Source organism: Phanerochaete carnosa (assembly GCF_000300595.1).
Source record: "Phanerochaete carnosa HHB-10118-sp unplaced genomic scaffold PHACAscaffold_7, whole genome shotgun sequence".
Lineage (NCBI taxonomy): Eukaryota > Fungi > Basidiomycota > Agaricomycetes > Polyporales > Phanerochaetaceae > Phanerochaete > Phanerochaete carnosa.
This window is the reverse complement of record NW_006767634.1, coordinates 2,139,262-2,151,471: the sequence shown is the minus strand read 5'-3', so window position 1 is coordinate 2,151,471 and position 12,210 is coordinate 2,139,262. Positions and strand designations below refer to the sequence as shown.

Here is a 12,210-nt window from a genome sequence, read left to right as displayed (position 1 = left end):
TACAAAGCGTCTGGTGAACCTCAGAGTCGCCAAGTCGAGCCAAGTCGAGCCCGGTTGCGGTCGTCGATGGAAATTTTGTGCGGGCCTTTCGATGGTGGCGGCCCTGCGATAAGGCTCAAATTATGTGGTATTGAAGTTACTCTACAGTGTCTAGTGGTGGTGGTGGCCCCCGCCTGAAGCCGGCACACCAACGAGGTCGTCGAAGCCAGACCTCTTAGCGTGCAACGAAAGTTGGAGCTTCTTGGCACTCCAGTAAGTATCTTTGCATCCAGCCCCCCACCAATGCTCACAGGGACATCTGCAGCTATCCACGCTATCCCGCGGCCTACTACTTCCTTACGAATGGCGTCAATGATGCCGGCCCCCAGGCCTCAAGGCCTCATTGTTACAAGCACCGCGTCACGGGAGATATCAAAGCCTTTTGGCTTATGGTGGTAATCGGCCGACGAGTGTCTGACTGCAATATTATGAGCAACGGAGTGGTCCTCGTGTTCACTTGCCCCATGGTCGGGCCGCGAACGTAATGATAAATATAAGTCCACGCCGATAGAGCCCAAATAGCAAAACGACTGACATATTCGCTGTACCGTTCAACGTTAGCTTCAGGCATTTACTTGCGCTAGTAGTGGATACGGTGGCCTTACTGTCGGTCTTTGGCACATGTTGTCTTTCCGCTTTACCGTTGGCTGAGTGAAAAGTGTTTGATTGGCTGGCGCTTCCCATCGACGGCATCTCGGCATAGATTTTAGCCAACCTGAGCCGTCCCCCTTCGGAGGAGCTCATGGTCGGACGACCATGCGCCCACCTTCGGAATGAACTTGTTTTTGCCCACGACTCTCCTAAGGCGCGACAAGATCCATGGCGCACTCATCAGTATCGGCCTCTGCCAACAATGAGGTTGCGGTCGACGCGCTGGACGAGCTTCGGCACAGTCACGATGTCACCAGAATAAACAGCCAAGTCGCCGATGCACATGAAAAGGGCGGCCGCGGAGACGTAGGGAACGGGGATGCACGTAAACAGAGCCGCGGCGGCCGCAGAACCGAGATCGAGCTCACGGACCAGACGAACCTGCTCCCGTTCAAGAAGATCCTGGCTGTCTTCAGCGGGCTCGCACTCTGTGCACTTGTATCGTGCCTCGACAGCACTATCGTTGCGACTGCCCTACCGACCATCTCTGCCGCGTTCAATGCGGGATCGGTCGTGTCCTGGGTGCCGTCGGCGTACCTGCTGACGTCCACGGCCTTCCAGCCGCTTTGTACGTGCTCCGATTTGCCCCTGTGCGCTCACGACTAATCCCCAGACACCAGACGGCCGTTTTAGCGACATATTTGGCCGCAAGGCCGCAATGTGCATGGCGATGGGCGCGTATATGTTTGGTTGTTTGCTCGCCGGCTTCTCGAAGTCGATCATTCAGCTGATCATATTCAGAGGCATCGCCGGTGCAGGTGGAGGTGGTATTGTTAGTGTGCTGCAGATCATCATCTCTGACGTGGTCAGCTTGAGAGACAGGTAAGTATATGTGCTTGTATTCCTTGATTTGGACGCGACGTACCCAACTTCTTTGCAGGGGAAAATATCAGGGCATCATTGGAGGCGTCATCTCTCTGGGATACGCTCTAGGGCCGGTTATTGGAGGTTTGCTAGCCCAGAAGGCTTCTTGGAGGGTACGTATGGAAGCTCAAGCGCTCAGGGTCCTACGTCGCTCACTCTTTGCGCGTATAGTGGTGTTTCTGGGTGACTTTGCCGGTATCCGCCTTCGCAGTCGCGATGGTCCTACTCGTTCTGCCTCTCAAACGCGTCGAGGGAAATTTCCGCAGGTGTGCACGGTCCGCTGTATGCTCTTTGATTGTGTCTGTCGCTTACACGACTCTTATAGGAAGCTAATGGTCATCGACTACTTCGGCTGTGCTTTGACTCTGGTAGCATGTGCACTCTTGCTGCTTCCGCTCATTTGGGTATATTGAGCACGCGTATTCCCTGCTACACTTTATCTAATAGATTTATGCCATGCAGGGTGGTGTAACATTCCCTTGGACCTCGGCGGTGGTCTTGGCTCCACTTTGTAGTAGTGCAGTTGTCGTAGGAATCTTCTGCCTCTGGGAATGGAAAGGTGCGAAGCTGCCGATCGTTCCAAGTAAGTGGGTCGTGCATCTACTCTGCCTTAATCCTCACACCATGGTGCAGTGTACATTTTCAAACACGTCACCGTGACTGGTGTTTATATCACGATGTTTATCAAGTGTGTATTAATAAGACTCGGCTTGAAATGTGCTAACGGGGAACATGGTGCAGCGGGATGATTTTTTTCTCTGCGCTTTATTACCTTCCGCAGTTCTTTCAGGTCGCGCTTGCTTACTCGCCCATCCGATCGGGTGTCTTCCTTTTGCCCGTCTTAGTCAGTCAGACAGTGGCAAGTTTTTGCGCTGTAAGCAAGTACAACCGTGTTATTACAGCGCCAGCCGCTGAAAGATGATCTCATGTAGGGTCAAATTATCAGCAAGACAGGCCGTTATAGGGTATGTAAAAGCTACCCAGGTACACGATGGATGAGCTTACGGGCGCATTTGTCAGACTGTTATACATATCGGGTTCTCTGTGTGGGCAATTGGATGTGGATGTGTCTCGACCATCAAGCCTTCTACACCCAAGGGCCTTACTGTGTTCTTCATGCTTATGACCGGCACAGGAGGCGGCCAGGTATTTCTTACTAGCTTTGACTGGCTGCATTGAATTGTGAACTCATACTCGCTGCCTTTTTAGACCTTGCAGACGACTACTGTTGCTGCCCAAGCCAGCGTGTCTCGCCGCGACATGTCTGTTGTCACTGCTGTCCGTAACGTGCGTACCACCGGGTTCAAGTATAGCTCTCAGTATTTAGCACATTTCCGCAGTTCGTAAGATTGCTAGGTGGAACGCTGGCTCTTGCTATCGGCTCGACTATCATGTGAGTAGTTTCGACTCACCATTGCGTCCCATATTGACGCTTTGCAGCAACAACTCCCTCCAGCATTCGATGACGGAACTCAATCTGCCCTCCTCGACAATCAAGAAGATCGTCGACGACCCAACGCTTCTCGGCGCACGGTTGACGGGTGCGATGAACAGCACGTCGAACCCGCTGAGCGCGATCGGTATCTCGCCCGACGCGGCAGATCACATCCTCAACGGCTACAACAACGGCTTCCGGGTGGTGTTCATCATGAATGCGGTGCTCGCGGCAATTGCTACGATCGTGAGCATCCTCATGATCCGTCACAAGGAGCTGACGCGCGGAGACGAGGTGCAGCTGAGGGCGCGTGCGAAAATGGAAGATAAGGCGCAGGGGAGCAATGAGAAGGATGATGCGCAGAACGATATCGAAATGGGTACGCCTTACGCGCGAGAGGAAAGTGACCACAAGCAGGGTTCTCCGTCGAGCCCTGTAGATGAAAAGTCATGATATGCATGACCACTCATGACCGGCATGATCTGAGTCCATACTTCTCCATTCTCTAGATCCGTAGATTCGATACTAGATAGATGCATGGTCGATCCGGTTGCGACTCGGAGGGAATGCGTATCGAATCGGCTTGAGTGCAGCTAGCTTCGTCACAGTCATCAGTCGCCAACTAGACGCAAGCTCTCGGCTCAGGCATGTCCGTTCACACGCACGATATATCGTTCAAATTTCGAGTCTGCAATACAGTGCTGCAACTTGACAGGAGCCATGTCGACGCCGCCGCCAGCAAGTCCACCACCCCCCTCCAGTTCACGCTTCGCAGTGTACAGACAAGCTCTGCAAGCAATCTCGGCGCGCACGGGCACAGCGCTTCCCTCGCTCGTCGTCTCCTTCGGCATCGTGCACGAATTCACCGCGCTAGTGCCCACCGTCGGTTTCTTCTTCGGCGCACGCGCCCTCGGGGTAGGTGAGCGCGTCGTACAGGCGGTCGCGGCGGAAACGGAAGGCGAGCCCGGCTGGGCAAAGCAGAAGGCACGCGTGTGGCTAGACGAGGGCGGGCAGTGGGCGCAGCGCGTCGGGCGGCGGTACGGCGTATTTGGTTACGAGAAGCGCGAACGAGGCAAGGATGGGGACGCTGCTGCGGGTGTGCAAGAGCCCAAGGAGACTGAGGTCGCGACAAGGCTTGCCGGGGACGCTGCGAATGCGATTCTCGCGTATGGGTTGACCAAGGTGCGTTCGTGACCACGTCAAGATCAGGGTGGTGCTAAACATGGGTGCACAGGCATTGCTGCCGGTTCGAATCGGGCTCTCGCTGTACCTGGCTCCGGCCTTTGCGAGGAGAGTTGTGGATCCCATACGCTTGAGTATCATGCGTCCATTCCGGAGGTCGTAGTGGTTGTTTCAGAGCTGTGTAGCTCAATGACGGATCTAAAATAATGATAAAAAGGCGAGACGGATGACATTCGTGACAGTATAAGTGCGAATGGCCTAGTTCACCCAGGGAGGATGGAGGAGTTCAACTCTATTCAAGCAACAATAATTCCCCGGCGCTGCTGCCAGCACGTGATACGTACTCATAGCCTGCCCTAAGGTGTTCTGTTCTATACCCGCGCTTCCCACGCCAGCGATTCTCCGGCTCTGTTTGCGACGACCACCGTCTGTACAGGTGCTGCTCAGCACGCCCTGTGTAGTGGAGGGCAGCTTACATCCCATGGGTTTCGAAGGTATATGCATCTACCCAACAGACACCTACAGATTGACTCATACCCTTCTCAGGCGCGATATCTTCGTAGGACCAAAATGGTCCGCCCGTTGCCTTGTGCGCAATATATGCAGCACGGGTCTTTTGAGTCACTGAATTTTTTCTTTGGCTGCGACATGGTAAGCTGCTGCTGGTCTATTTGTCATCTTGCAAACTAACCAAGCGTGTATGCTTAGGTCATGGTGTATTACATCATAGAAGGCCGTTGTCATGCAAATCAAATACCCAGGTCATCATTCATCCACGTTGAAGCTAGCAATCTCCGACTTGCGCTTGCACAATGTCTCATCACATTCCTCTGTGCACCACGCTCTACGCTGCATAGTGTCTCACCACGTTCAATTGCGCGTCCCGCCACTAGTGGTTTAGTTCGGCTCAGCGAACGCGCCGCTAGAAGCCTGTCTACCACAATTTACCACGATGGACCAGTCCTGGTTCGTACGACGGATCTCCAGTATATGTGGCGGCCGTCGGCTATGGCGGATAGAGGGTTTTTACGTTTAACCCCAAAGAGTAGGAGTGGGTGTGCCTTGGAAGGTTGTAGCAAGGTTGTAGCTAGGTCACTGTTTGTTATACTTCTTTGGCAGAGTCAATGCATGCCAACATGGATCTACTTCCCAGAATGATAGGTGTGAATATCGAGGCAGATGAGCAAGAGTGGCCATGAGATATCCGGGAATATGCACTGACTTCAAGCATTTACGCACGGGACAGTACTTTTAAGCTCAGTTACGTATGGTCACTGCCACTGGAACCATTCGAGATGTACGTTCATGACGATAGGTCCTGTACTCTGCGTGCTAATTCATCGTGTAGATTTCTGTCTAATGCGAGAAAGACGGGCCGCTCTGTTTCCGTTAGGTTCGACTAACGCTATCTGCGAAAGGCACATCTCTGTTTCGCTCGATGACTGCAGCTCAATTCTGCAAACGATTCGTACGAGTGTTTCGGGGCTCTGCATCTTCAGCTCGAGCTCGTCGCTGGGCCCGTAAAGTCGGATTGCAAGCAAGTCGGCAATCGCTGTGGGTGAATCAGATTCATTTGGGTGCCAAGCCGATGGTGAACCTAGATGACACCGCTATAAAGGTCGTGAGGTGGACTATCGAGGCGCAAGACGGGGCAAATGCGGTAGTGGCGGCATCCGGGGTAAGAGATTAAATTCTTCCTTTCCGGCCACCCGTCGACTGACAAGGGCAAACACTCTGCCAGACAAGCCGGGTCGACTGCTGACCCTCGGTTTACCGTTGCGATGCTATATCACTACTCATCGGCCCTGGGGAAGCCTATGAAGGAAGGGCAAATGACCGCTATGCAGGCACCAACACAGATACGCGGATGGAACACAGCAAGCATTCCAGGACCCATTCATATGTCTAACCTAATGGTGCCACCATCGCCACGCGTTTGCTGGTCGTACAGACCAATGAGCTCGGGGTTCAGGGATCACCGGAAGCCAGGGGGGGCGAGGTTGTCCATTTGCACGCGTACTTGCTGACCGTTGCGAAATAGGCGATCTACGTCCTCCTTACAGTAAAGGTTGCACTGCACATCGCTCTCTCAGCAGTGGTTGCCGACATGGGCGCCCGCTAGTCGGAAGTTCGACATTCAAGGCGTGTAAGCGACTTAACCTTAATTCTGCTGGCGGTCCTAACCTTAGGGTCATACACCGTGTTGGATATATAGGACGTGATGCTGGCGGCGTATCCTCACCACCCTCTCCTGCTGTCCGCGCTCCAGGATGTCTGATATCAACTATGCCCGATATGAAGGCATCGAGAAGCTCCCTGGCGCCATCATTATGGCCGCAGTATACCTGCCGCTGTTCATCTTGAACATCGTCCGAAGCATTCATCACCCCACTTATGTGCTTATCGTGTTGTCACTGTTCTACGTCAGTGAGTGTCCAGTCTGTTATGCTGCACGGTCGACTCTTGGGCTCACCACGCGACAGTCCGTACCACAGCGTTTACTCTGAGGGCGATCCTGGCTGGTAGCAACACAGCGGGCAACAACATCAACGTCTATATCGCGGAATCGGTCATATACTCTGTAGGCTTCTTTGGTCTGCTGTACTCCGCGTACACGCTCGTCCTCAATCGGTCAGTAAATGTCATATCAACGAAGCTTCGCGCACTGACCAGTCTACACAGTATGAACATGCTTCGTGTCCGCCCTAGCTACGATGGTCCGCTAGCAATTCTCATCCGCATCATCAGCAACAGACGCATTATCCGAATTGCATTGTTGGTGGCCGTTGCACTGGGGATAGCTGCGGGAGTGAGCTCATCTGCTTTTTCCTTTGACACAGAACCCGATTAACTATCCAGTCCACGACCGGCTCCGACAAGCAGTCAACGCCCAATACCTCTGTCTCTCTCCGCAAAGCAAGTGTCTACATTTTCCTTGTGATAACTGCTTGTTTTGTGCTCGTCGCCGGTTTTCTCGCACTTGACGAGATAATGGGTACGTGCACATCAGCACGATCATTTCGCCCTGCTGATCAGTCTCCAGATGGGTCGACAAACTATGACGCGCCCGTTGGTCGCAAGTATCGCATCTTCGTGCTTCTCGCTATCGCATTCCTGTGTCTCACACGCGAGGCGTTTTATGCTGCTACGGTCAACACCCCGTCAAAGGTACGTGCGCACAGGCTGCTCTCCAGACTCACCGCGTATTATAACTGTAACAAGACAACACACACTTGTGATACCCACTTTCTACACTCATGGAGCTACTTGCAGTACTGTCGTTCGCTGTCTCGAGACTCGTCCCTTCCAGAAAGGAGATCGCAGAGGCGACGAAGGAGAAGACGCTTGCAACGCCGAGCTCGCAGAACGAGATGCGTCGCTTCAACGTTTAGTCGTTCGGGTGCGTCTCCACACTGCCATATACTTCCTTCTATAGTAAAGCCAGCAGGATGGTGGTGTTGAGTTCGCAATATATGAGCACTACGATGCCATGAATATTCACTTTATTTGCAGTGTTCTTGGATATTCCGTCATTTATGCCACTCAGATTTGCAGACCCAACGGCGTCCCTATGCGGAGGTCGGGAGCTGTGTACACGGGCCAGTATCTTGCTGTGCTAGATTTGCCGTCTGTGCATGTTCACCGGAAAGTCTTCGGACTGCACTATAACGATAACGGCCGCTTAAGCGCTCTGATGCATCTTCGCTACGGCGGCCGATGTGAAGGCATGATGACCGCGCCCCATAGACTTGCGGGGCCCTGCCGTCGAGTAACTCACAGCCACTGTGTACGTTTATAGGTGTATTTTCTTCGGAAACTGCGGACGAGCCTTCCTCCACCTGCCTCGCCACCGCCTCGCAAGTGCGATCCAAATTTTCGAGGATAATCGGGAAGAATAAAAGGGCCCCGACTGGAGAGACGGTGAAGTTCAACAGATTTTGCACTCTTTTTCATCCATTCTTTTCCCTCATGTCCAGCTCGACCGTCAACTACGCCCGCCTGGAGGGCATTCAGCATGGCGAACTTCCGGCCGACATCGTCTTCACCGTCCTCTATGCTCCCTGCCTTGTCATTTTCATTGTCCTCAGCTTTATTCGTCCGACATTTGTATGGAGATTTCTTGCGATATTCAGCGTCAGTGAGTACATGCTGTCTGCAGCTGAGGAAGGGGGCAATATGGGGCTAACACAAAACAATCTGCCAGTCCGACTCGCGGCCTTTACCATCCGCTCCATTCTCGCAGGCAGTTCAACTGCAGGGACAAACAGAGGTCTTTACATCGCTGAACAGGTGATCTACAGCATCGGTTTCTTCGGCTTGCTATATTCTTCCTACATCCTCGTCCTGGACCGGTACGCCGCCCTGCCCAAAGCTCCAGCGCTACGAGTCCTGATAGATACACCTATCTAGCGACATCATGGTTAACGGTTCGAACGCGAAGCAGACCGCTCTGCCCGGTCCTCTAGGCTTTATAACCAGGCTAGCGAGGAACCGCACGCTCGTGCGGCTTGCGCTGCTCGCCGCAGTCGGTCTGGGCGTCGTCGCTGGCGTATGTAGCAGTTTTCATGGGCTTGAAATTTCCCCCTCACACTGGTATCGCGCCGCAGATAAAGCAAGGCAGTGATTCCAGCTCGAGCCAGTCGACCGGCAACGACCTGCGCAAAGTTAGCATCATCATCTTCGTCGTCGTCGCTTGCGTACTCCTGCTAGTCACTCTGATCCTCACCTACAATGAGCACAAAGGTGCGCACAGCGTCTCTTCGTCTTCACCATGACTCACAGTTCTCGCACAGCCGGCATGCTGTACGAGGTAGCCCCAACTATCGGCAAGCGCTATGGCACCGTTATCCTCCTTGTCATAGCCACGTTCTGCATGGTGCGTGAGGCATTCCTGTGTGCGACGTTGGGCAACACGGAGAAGGTAAGCTTCAGCTTAGCGCGTCTACAAAGGCGAACGTTCATCGCGTCCTATAGCAAAACCAGCCCTCGCTGTTTTATCCGCTCGCAGCTTCCCCCGAGCTCGTTGCCGCCTTGCTCTTCCTGATTCAGGGCCTCGTACCATCGAAGTACGAACTCGAGGCGCGCCGCGAAGAGGCCCAACGGCCACGAGGGGATGGGTATGCGATGAGCAATGTTTCGCCACAGACGTACGGCAGTGACCCACGCTTCGCTTCGCGTGTTTGAGAGGGTAGGTATGGGGTGGCTTGCCGTTCATATACCCAGGCTTGAACTGTCGCCTTATCTATCGCATCCATTTAATCTTACACCTGGTCTTTAGGCGATAGAACCTTTCAATGGACTACTCATCGATAGTTAACTTAGACGTCCGTGCCTATTCCTCATTATTGGATCTTTCAATATAGCCAAGACTATCCGACGGGCGGTGAGAAGCTGGCAGTACAGCCCACAGTGCGTAGAGTGAGCAAAAACTCAAAGCTAAACTACTAAACTCAAACATCTGCATTCCTCCATACTGGGTCTACCCACTCGAGCCCAAAGAGATCGAAGACCTCCTTCTCCGTCTTTGGATAGAATGGCTTGGAGTCGTATCTTCGTGTACTGGAACCGTGATATCAGCGACGGTCCATCGGCAACTATCGGCGAAACTCACATTCCAGAGCTGTCAAACTTCATGCCCCTACAGGAATACCACAATCAGCGTACGGGCCAACGAATCGAAAGTCAGGGCTCCCACTTCTTGTCTTTCGCCCATTGCCTGATATCTCGCTGGAACATAATCGAGCCGCTCCTACACGGACATTAGCTGAAAAGTGACTTGGTCAGGATGCATACACCTACCATCCAATGACCGCACACCAGTACACCTCTGGCTGCGCAAAGATAAGGTCCATCCGCCGTCGCGTACCTTTGTAGAATGGTGAAGATGGAGGCAGGATGAACACGGTGAGCGCTTTCTCGAGCGAGTCCCAATGCGTTGTTCGGAGCGGATTATGTCCGTGGAAACCTGAGAGGTGCATAACATGCGTGACCATACCTGAAATCTCCTCATATCAGAAAATGCTCCAAGGGCATCGGATATGCGTACCCTTTTTGTGTAGATGGTGGACGAAGCGCTTACAGAGCCCTTTGGATTTGGTTGGATCAGGGTGCGTGAAGACAATGTCGACGTCGTTGCTTTGTGGCTTGCCTCGTCGATAGCTGTAATATCCACTATCAGACGGCTATATACCGCATGCAAGCCAAAGCACTCGCCCTCCGACAATGGTCGAAACGCATCCGTGTTCGACGATATTCAGCTCATCCATGACGACCCGACCCATCTCCTCAACTTCCGCTCTCGGGATCCTGAACAAGAACGTCAGTAACTGAGTGGGTGCTTGGGACAAGAGACACATACATCAGCTCGAAATCATTCCTGAGACCCAGCGCAATCTTGATCCATGTCTCCCCTAGGCCCGATTCACTCGCTCTACCGAACCTCTCATGGTGTTCGAGCTCGACGAGCTGACTCTCCTCTTCTTCTGGTTCTACGCCAAAGTACACTTCCAGGTCGTCTACCGTGCGGAGTCCCAGCGCATATAGCCGGCGTGCGGTTGAGGGGCCGATTCCATAGATCGATGAGAACAGGCTCAAAGCTTTGAAGCGTTCAGAGTTTGCGATTGTGCCTAAGAGACCGTATGAGGATATGCGAGACGGCTGAAGTAGATAATAACTGACGGGCTTCCGAGATTTGGCCTCTATCTAGAAACTCTTGTATCTAAATCCTTAGTCAGAATAGTCTTGCGGCAAGGTAAACAATACTGACTAGACCTGTGAGCTTCGTACCAACGTGTGAAAGCTCTTCAACTTGGCGGATGGAGGTTATTCGCCGTGGGTAGGCTTCGAAAAAACGTCAGGTTCGTCAATAGCTTACGGAGGCGCATATAACTACCTTTGATGGCGCTGATAGCTCGTGAGTAGCTCAGGGCACTGCGTTCCTCGCCCTCCAGAGCCCGGCTCCGTTTTATTATATCCAACTCGACAGCCAATGCCTGGTTAAGACAGATCAAAGGCGAGGCTCGCTGACAAGCATATTTCGAAGCGTAGCGAAGTTTCGACAACTCGGTAGGTATCGGGGGTGCAAGCGGAAGCAAATGGGAAGGAATGGGACGCGCAAGAGTGGATGGACCAGCCACTGCGAGTTTCGACTTGGGCGCTGGGCTGCTTGGCGGAGAGTTCAACTTCGCTTTTGGGCGTAGCTCGCTATCTGCGCTTGATAGGAGGGGAGTCTTTGGGGGCGAATCAGAAGACGTGGGAGGCGAAGGGTAGCTCGTTTCGGGGCCTGGCGCCTGTTCATCGACATCAGTGTCCTCGCATTCGCAAGGCCGCACATTGCAAACGGGACAGTTATTGATAGTCTCTTCTCGCAAGTCTTGCAAAGCAACGTATGGTGTGCATTCAAGAGCCTCCCCTTCGGCGACCGAGTCGCGTAACCACGCAGGTGTCACCACGGCTTTGCTTCTCTGAGGTGGCGTCAACAATACTTGTCTGAACTGGAGGGGAAGAACGTACGGCTACATCCCACTAGATGTGTCTCTCCAGCCTTCTACGCATTGTAATGGAGGTAATGATCACGTCCGCGTCTTCCGCGTAGTCGCATAGACGTTCGCAGTGTCGCTCGGCAAGCATGAACAGCTCTGCAATAGTTGGTCCATCCATCTTTGCTTGCACAATGTAGGCCTTGACACTCGGAAAGATTTTTGCCGAGCGACGGACTTTTGACCTCTTCGAAGGGACATTCACGTCTGGTGATGTCTCAGGGGGTTTTGACCTCCCAGACGAGTAACCAGACGACTCATGGTATGCCGCGGCTGGCCTCTTGAACGGCATACTCTATTCACGACTGAAGGTAAAAGTATGGTTGTTAACGAGATCCTGAAGCTGCTTCAAGGATTTCAGTTTGCGGCCCATGATGGCGGACGACAGACGTCATATGCAGGTAAGCGCCCTTTCCTCAAAATAGCAGTAGTACCGCCGTCGCTGGTCGGGTCGGTGCAATATTCAAAGTTACAGCAACCCGACTCACGATATCTGTTCTA

At 53.1% G+C, this 12,210-nt stretch overlaps 4 protein-coding genes across 4 annotated transcripts; 3 read left to right on the top strand and 1 right to left on the bottom strand.

Annotated features, from left to right (window-relative positions):
• Positions 1-789: 789 nt before the first annotated feature.
• Positions 790-3,537, top strand: PHACADRAFT_186224 (uncharacterized protein). Its single transcript, XM_007398223.1, has 13 exons — positions 790-1,258; positions 1,311-1,512; positions 1,571-1,667; positions 1,726-1,820; positions 1,880-1,958; positions 2,017-2,137; positions 2,188-2,242; positions 2,296-2,428; positions 2,487-2,519; positions 2,575-2,700; positions 2,764-2,841; positions 2,895-2,947; positions 2,995-3,537. Exons 1-13 carry the CDS (start codon positions 859-861, stop codon positions 3,440-3,442), a joined length of 1,920 nt encoding a protein of 639 aa, XP_007398285.1. The 5' UTR covers positions 790-858; the 3' UTR covers positions 3,443-3,537.
• A 170-nt stretch (positions 3,538-3,707) lies between these two features.
• PHACADRAFT_260033 (uncharacterized protein) lies at positions 3,708-4,410 on the top strand (the record flags this gene model as incomplete). The annotated part of the gene is made up of 2 exons (XM_007398222.1): positions 3,708-4,171; positions 4,224-4,410. Coding segments are annotated over 2 exons (575 nt in total), but the record flags the coding sequence as incomplete, so codon positions are not given.
• A 463-nt stretch (positions 4,411-4,873) lies between these two features.
• Positions 4,874-8,319, top strand: PHACADRAFT_211270 (uncharacterized protein). Its single transcript, XM_007398221.1, has 11 exons — positions 4,874-5,262; positions 5,325-5,468; positions 5,520-5,725; positions 5,790-5,849; positions 5,913-6,317; positions 6,387-6,598; positions 6,655-6,802; positions 6,854-6,946; positions 7,012-7,166; positions 7,215-7,339; positions 7,435-8,319. Exons 6-11 carry the CDS (start codon positions 6,442-6,444, stop codon positions 7,561-7,563), a joined length of 807 nt encoding a protein of 268 aa, XP_007398283.1. The 5' UTR covers positions 4,874-5,262; positions 5,325-5,468; positions 5,520-5,725; positions 5,790-5,849; positions 5,913-6,317; positions 6,387-6,441; the 3' UTR covers positions 7,564-8,319.
• Positions 8,320-9,133: 814 nt separating this feature from the next.
• PHACADRAFT_176005 (uncharacterized protein) lies at positions 9,134-12,088 on the bottom strand. Its single transcript, XM_007398220.1, has 11 exons — positions 11,697-12,088; positions 11,423-11,629; positions 11,064-11,332; positions 10,958-11,011; positions 10,530-10,797; positions 10,385-10,477; positions 10,218-10,330; positions 9,971-10,166; positions 9,867-9,920; positions 9,783-9,809; positions 9,134-9,730 (listed from the first exon to the last, which is right to left on the bottom strand). The coding sequence occupies exons 1-11, from the start codon at positions 11,999-12,001 to the stop codon at positions 9,622-9,624; spliced, it is 1,695 nt and encodes a 564-aa protein (XP_007398282.1). The 5' UTR covers positions 12,002-12,088; the 3' UTR covers positions 9,134-9,621.
• Between the last annotated feature and the right edge of the window lie 122 nt (positions 12,089-12,210).

What these genes read in the sequence shown, in the direction of transcription:
- PHACADRAFT_186224 (XM_007398223.1), top strand. Translation starts at nt 859, where the DNA reads ATGGCGCACTCATCAGTATCGGCCTCTGCCAACAATGAGGTTGCGGTC. An exon ending in CCGGCACAGGAGGCGGCCAG is followed by an intron (nt 2,701 to 2,763) that starts GTATTTCTTACT and finishes CTGCCTTTTTAG; the next exon opens with ACCTTGCAGACGACTACTGT. An exon ending in GCTATCGGCTCGACTATCAT is followed by an intron (nt 2,948 to 2,994) that starts GTGAGTAGTTTC and finishes GACGCTTTGCAG; the next exon opens with CAACAACTCCCTCCAGCATT.
- PHACADRAFT_211270 (XM_007398221.1), top strand. Translation starts at nt 6,442, where the DNA reads ATGTCTGATATCAACTATGCCCGATATGAAGGCATCGAGAAGCTCCCT. An exon ending in TACACGCTCGTCCTCAATCG is followed by an intron (nt 6,803 to 6,853) that starts GTCAGTAAATGT and finishes CAGTCTACACAG; the next exon opens with TATGAACATGCTTCGTGTCC. An exon ending in CGCACTTGACGAGATAATGG is followed by an intron (nt 7,167 to 7,214) that starts GTACGTGCACAT and finishes ATCAGTCTCCAG; the next exon opens with ATGGGTCGACAAACTATGAC.
- PHACADRAFT_176005 (XM_007398220.1), bottom strand. Translation starts at nt 12,001, where the DNA reads ATGCCGTTCAAGAGGCCAGCCGCGGCATACCATGAGTCGTCTGGTTAC. An exon ending in AGCTATCAGCGCCATCAAAG is followed by an intron (nt 11,012 to 11,063) that starts GTAGTTATATGC and finishes GTTTTTTCGAAG; the next exon opens with CCTACCCACGGCGAATAACC. An exon ending in AAGTTTGACAGCTCTGGAAT is followed by an intron (nt 9,731 to 9,782) that starts GTGAGTTTCGCC and finishes TCACGGTTCCAG; the next exon opens with TACACGAAGATACGACTCCA.